The sequence below is a fragment of the Vombatus ursinus genome, unplaced genomic scaffold (genome assembly GCF_900497805.2).
Source record: "Vombatus ursinus unplaced genomic scaffold, bare-nosed wombat genome assembly UNPS02014810.1, whole genome shotgun sequence".
NCBI classification, from domain to species: domain Eukaryota; kingdom Metazoa; phylum Chordata; class Mammalia; order Diprotodontia; family Vombatidae; genus Vombatus; species Vombatus ursinus.
In genome coordinates, this window is record NW_020954588.1 from 41608377 (window position 1) to 41614376 (window position 6000).

The 6000-nt window shown below is 44.5% G+C and overlaps 1 protein-coding gene across 1 annotated transcript in view; it reads left to right on the forward strand.

The window, feature by feature from the left end:
- The window catches only part of RARRES1 (retinoic acid receptor responder 1), a 36111-nt gene extending 31020 nt beyond the window's left edge, over positions 1-5091 (forward strand). Inside the window, exons 5-6 of the mRNA XM_027876022.1 lie at positions 4186-4248; positions 4344-5091. Of these exons, the coding sequence (XP_027731823.1) occupies positions 4186-4248; positions 4344-4496 (216 nt within the window). The 3' untranslated portion in view covers positions 4497-5091. The remainder of the gene's footprint in view (positions 1-4185; positions 4249-4343) is intronic.
- The last annotated feature ends 909 nt before the right edge of the window (positions 5092-6000 follow it).

Sequence of the window (6000 nt, forward strand, 5' to 3'; positions counted from 1 at the left end):
CTTGCTATACTATTGTCCCACTCCTTTTCTGGGCCACTTGAAAATTAGAAATAGGGACTGAGAACTCAGACCAAAGATGTCACCTGAGACAGGAAACGGTGGCTTGTACCCCTAGTAAAAGTAAAGAAATAAACAAACTCTTGGGGGCTGAACCTGTGATTTCATCGGGACAGAGAACTCAATTCAATCCAACAAGCATTTGCTTATTTCCGTCCAGAGAATCAAAGCAGATCCCTACCTTCTGGGCTACTCCAATACTCCAATAGTCCATAAATATTTATTAAGCATCTGCCGTGCAGGCCAGGCATGGTGGACAGCTTAGTCTTAGAATACGGCCCGGGGCACCAAGAGGTTAAGTGACTATCCCAAGCTGAGGGCTGTAATGCCCACCTATCTGAGCCCCTGATTTTAAAGCGCTTGTAATTAGAGATCATGGGGAGAGTCCAATTTGGTGAAAGCCTTGAGCTCCCTTCTAAAAAGTCATTTACAGTAAGATGTTCAGACTGTCTGACCTCGTGACCACTGTGGGGGTTCTATGACCCTTCACCCAACACACGAGGCCCAAAGCATTTGGCTCAAGCAGACAGTGCCCAGGGCAGCCGCGGCCAGAGAGAAAGAGCTGATGCAGATCTGAGCAGCCAGAGGTGGCCTGCGCATGTCCTTTCACAAGATAACTGTGGGTCAGAACTGGCTCCATCCCAACCAGCTGGGTGGGGGCCGTGACCCCTCCTCCTGGTTCCCGATGGCTTTTTGATGCAATAGTGCTAGGAATCACAGGCCCATCAACTCAGAAACAAATGGCGCCCGAGATACATCAATAACACCGGGGAAGGAGGATTTAAATAAAAACATAGGCTACAGATGAGCAAATGGTGCTTCTTCAGGCTCCGTGCCAGCCATATCACTCTCAGCCCACTGGGGACTTGGGGAACAGCTGGGGAAATTCTGAGGACAGAAAAGAATTAAGGTATTCTTTGCAATAGTCTGAGCCCCTGTCCTAGAGCCCTAGGCCTCTTATTCAAGTCGAAATCCCTCCCCCAACACACACACACACACACACACACACACACTCACACACTCACATTCACACATACACTCACACACACACTCGCACTTCTTTGAGCACTCTTTTCCAACTTGACAGTGCATATGAAGAGTCACCAAGAGAACCCTGATCCATAATGGAGGAAGCCCACTGAAAGTTTGAACAAATGTACCCCAGTGCCCTCAGAGAGGGGAGATGAGGACCACAGTAGCTGCAGACAGAACACAGAAGGCACATAACGATCATTCCACCCTGGAAGTTTTCCTTGGGAATCTAGATTTGCCCCACCTCTGACATCAAAACCAGACCAGCCCTGCCGTGGCTCACCATCTCATTATAAAAAGTAAAAGACAAAATGAGGGGAAACAAAAGCCAAAGGAATGAGCCCTAGCTCTGAAGTCCAAAGTCCTGGGTTCAAATCTCATCTACCTGTGTGGCTTTGGGCAAATCTCCTCATCCATAAAATGAGGGACTTGGAATAAGGCGTCTTTGAGGTTCCTTATAACTCTAGCCCTGTGATCCAGTCTTTTATCAGGTGGAACAGATTCATCAAGGTAATCAAAATTGCATCATTACAGTGAAATCTCATCTACTCAGCCACTTCAGACTCTGTGATAATTCACTCAAAGCCTCAACCCCATTACATCTGGGACTGATAAACAAGAGGATATTCTCCTCTCACATCTGCCCTTCCCTACTGAGTCAGTTCTAATCAAGGGGTGAGAGTGAGGGAGAAAGATGGTTAGATAAGCGGTATTCCCCCCAAGCCCCAGGACCCTACCAGTAAGGACTTCTCCATGGAAATCAGCCGAGAAGCCTTCACTGAGGAAGGCAGTAGCCGTAAGAACAAGAGCTTCAAAACTCAGAGAAAGCTGGAAATTGCCACGCCTTAAAAAATGGGGAACTGCCTTGATTTATCTGATGTGTCTTCAGTAACATATTTCATGCGGGGGGCCAGATTCCCACCATTGACTTCAACACGAGCGCTGTCTCCGTTCAGCCTAAAATCAGCCTCCATGGTTTCCTCCAGGGCTATTCAGCCACTCTGAAGGACAGAGTTAGGAGAAACTGTTCTGGGAACACCATCCAAGATTTAAAAATAAAACAGATTTTTTAATTGCTGAAGATGACATACAGCAGTCAGGTCTTGAGAAGTATAGCAAAGGAAGAGAGCAAGCTAATGAGATGAGTTGGACAAACAGAAGCGTGGGACCTGGACAGAGCAGTTTCCTCTCAGACCCAGACAGAACAAAGTGAATCTTGTCACCCCAGAAGGATCAGAGCCAAACAGGGACTGGAAATCAGAAAAGCATTTCCTGAAGTACAGGGAGGGGGATTTTCTCTTCTGAGTTCTCTAGCCCTCTCCAGGGCCAGTGTTTCCGCCAGCATTTTACTGGCCAGCTGGTTCTACAGCAGAGTTGCTGGCTGACTCCATCTAAACAAATCACTCGGAGGGTGAGCTACCAAGAGCGGAAAGAAGCTACCAACAAGGCGTGGCCAATTCTAGATTGTAGATTATCCAGATTCTATCCTTATCCCCCACGCTGGGCACCTCATGATTTAGGGTCATGGATTTAGAGCTGGAAAAGACCATAGAGATCATGTAGCCCAACCCCCTCATTTTACAGATGAGGAAACTGAGGCCCAAAGCAGTTCAGCAACTTGACCCAAGGTCACACATGGAGTAAGAAGAGCTGGAATTCAGGATTTTTTCTGCTACATTATGGTGCCTCCTGAAAGGAGGGACCTGAGCAGCCATCTGTACCTGGAAAAGAAACCTCCACACACGACATCCAACATGAACCCCTTGCCTTGGGAGCCCGTGGGCTCCTCCTCCTCCTCCTCTTTCTCTGGAGGCCATTAAGCAGAAGCTGGATGACCATTTCTTGGGTACTTTAGTTGGGGGAATTTTTTTTTATATGGGTTGGACTGGATGGCTGAGGGCGTACCTTTCTAACCCTCAAATTTTGTGTTTCTATGACATCCAAGAAGGGGGAACCCATGACTTCCCAAGGCAGTACATTCTACTTTTGGATAATGTCGTATAATAATTATTAGGAAGTTGTTTTTTTTAGCTAGGCATCTAGGTAGAGCAGTGGATAAATTGCTGGACCTGGAGTCAGGAAGATGAGTTCAAATCTTTCAGACCATGAGTAGCTGTGTGACCCTAGGCAAGTTATTTAACCTCTCTCTGCCTCAGTTTCTTCATCTATAAAATGAAGATATTAATAGCACCTACCTCCCAGGGTTGCTTTTTTTTTTTTCCTTTTTGGTGAGGCAATCAGGGTTAAGTGACTTGCCCAGGGTCACACAGTTAGTAAGTGTCAAGTGTCTGAGCCTGGATTTGTACTCAGGTCCTCCTGACTCCAAGGCCAGAACTCTATCCACTATGCCACCTAGCTGCCCTCCAGGGTTGCTTTGAGGGTAAAATGAGATAATATTTGCAGAGTGTTTTACAAATCTTAAAGCATCATTATTTTAATTATTATTAATTTGCTTCTTCATATCCATCCTTCTGAGTTTTGTCCTTTGGAGCCAGAGGAAGTCTAACCCCTCTTGCACCAGGAGACAACTTTTCACATACCTAAAATCAGTTACCATAATCCCATTATATCACCACCCAACTCTGAGACTTAGGAACTATTAACACCTACAACATGTTTTATAAGGTCATGTTACAAGCTGGTGACAAAGCAGAAACCTTCCTCTTCCATCATTCGAGAACATCATCCCCAAGGAAATGAGGCAAGAAAAATATCTAGGAAAGAAAAGGAATGCTGAGTTAACGTCAGGCAACAAGCATCTATTAAGCACCTAGTATGTGCCTGACACTGGGCTGAGAGCTGAGAATAATAAGGAAGGTAAAAACCATCTTCGCCCTCATGGAGCTCAGTCTCATAGAGAAGACATCATGAGAACAACTATGTACATACAAGATATAAACAGTATAAATTGGAGTTAATTATCAGTTAAATTGAATTGAATAACAACTCATTATAACGCTTATGTAGCCCAGGAGTTAGAACAGTGCCTGGCACATCACAGGCATTAAATAAATACTTGTTGACTTGTTTTGACCTGACTAGACCTGGTACCAATTCAAACTATTCCTCACATTCATTCTTCTTTCCTTTTGCCAGATAACAAGAGGTGATTTTATCAATTTCAACTACACCGTCCTACTCCATGAATTTTCAACCCAGGTGAGAGATCCTACATGCCCTTAATAAATAAACAGGGCACTCACTCTAGGTCGCTGTACATGCAGTAATGCTACTTCTCATCCTATCTTCTCTAGGAGATCATTCCCTGCCAGATTCATCTGCTCTGGTATCCTGGCAAACCCCTTAAAATACGGTATCACTGTCAAGATCCTGGGACACAAGAGGAAGGTTCTGGGAATGGCGAAGGCTCAGCAGAGAACCCTACAGAGATCCTTAGTAACTTCTGAAAGATGGAATGCCTACTTACTACACTTACACCAAATTAAAATGACCATACTCAAAAGCTTCAGCTGCCATCTGGTACCATAACTGAGTAGAATCAACTCCAGGGATTCTGGAGATGTAGGCGACGGAGTGATTAATAGTCAATGTTCAGAAAACCCACAGTATTTTTTTTCTTAAATTAACTTCTGGGAACACATGCCTGATTCCAGTAACTCACGAGTGTACTTAAGTCCACTCAGAGCTACTCTGGGGCCACCTGAATGTCAGGACTGGTTAAACCCAAAAACACTCCGCATAAAGCTGGTAAGAATTAACAGCTAACAGAGTAGATGCTTCAGGCCGAATTTCCTATTCTCAAAAGCTTGTACCTAACATTACTTCAAAAACTATAGCTGATTATTTTATACCACCCAAATCTGAGAGTGTCCATGCTAGTAGGGAAATAAAGATAATCTATTTCAATAAAAGCAAACTGAAAGGGAACTATCAAGCTGGGTTAGAACAAAGTTTGAGATTTTTAAGGTTCCCAGAAGAATGATCTCTTCTTTAGCCTGAGAATCGACGGTGAAATAAATATGGTTACATTTCTAAATAAGACAATTGGCTTTGTCATCATTTGGCTTGACTGGCAAGGTTTGCTTAGCGTGGAGAGTGAAGTTAAAGCTGAGAGCGTGAAGTATAGATTGGCAAACAAATTCTAAGGGAAGATCTTCGGGCAGGATATTTAGGGCTGCTGGAGACTAAAGAGGCTACCCAGTCCACCTTTCTCACCTAACCGATGAGGAAACTGAGGCCCAGGAAAGGTAAATACCTTGCCCAGGCTCACAAGCATCTGAGATGGGATCTGAACCCATGATTTCAGGATTCTAAAGTCAATCATCCTTCCATTATATCCAGCTTCCTTCTGTTTTTCACTTACGGAAAGACCTTTGCACCCTGGATTTGTGCCCTTAGCCTGAGTAATTTAATAGCAAGCAGTACAGCACATAATGGAAGCTATAATTGAATTTAATGGAGTGCCTCCTTGGGGCAGGACCAAAATGACTGTGGGGAGGGGGAAAAAAAAGAGGGATGGAAAATAATGTTCCCGTTATCTGATGGTACCCAGAACTGGCATGTCATGGAAGGTCAGTATCAATGTCAGAAAAGTATTGAGCAAGTTACTTAGGCCAATAATGAGGAAGCAGCAGCCTTAAAAGCAGTTGACAAAAATACTGAACATTTCCCCATTTGCACTGAATATTAAAATACACGGCACAACTTTTATGCCTAACTGGAAAGTTCTCCAGGCTTGGACCCAGTTCTGGGTCAAAGGATGACTGCCAAAGTTAGTTAGTCCAACATTCTCATTCTACAGATGAGGAAACTGAAGCCCCAGAGGGTAAGTGACTTGCCTAAGGTCATACAGACAGTAAGAGGCAGAGCTGGGAATCGAGCTCATGTCAGAGGGCCACGGATCCTAGAAGCCATCTGGTTCCACCTTCTGACTTTACAAACAAGGAGAAG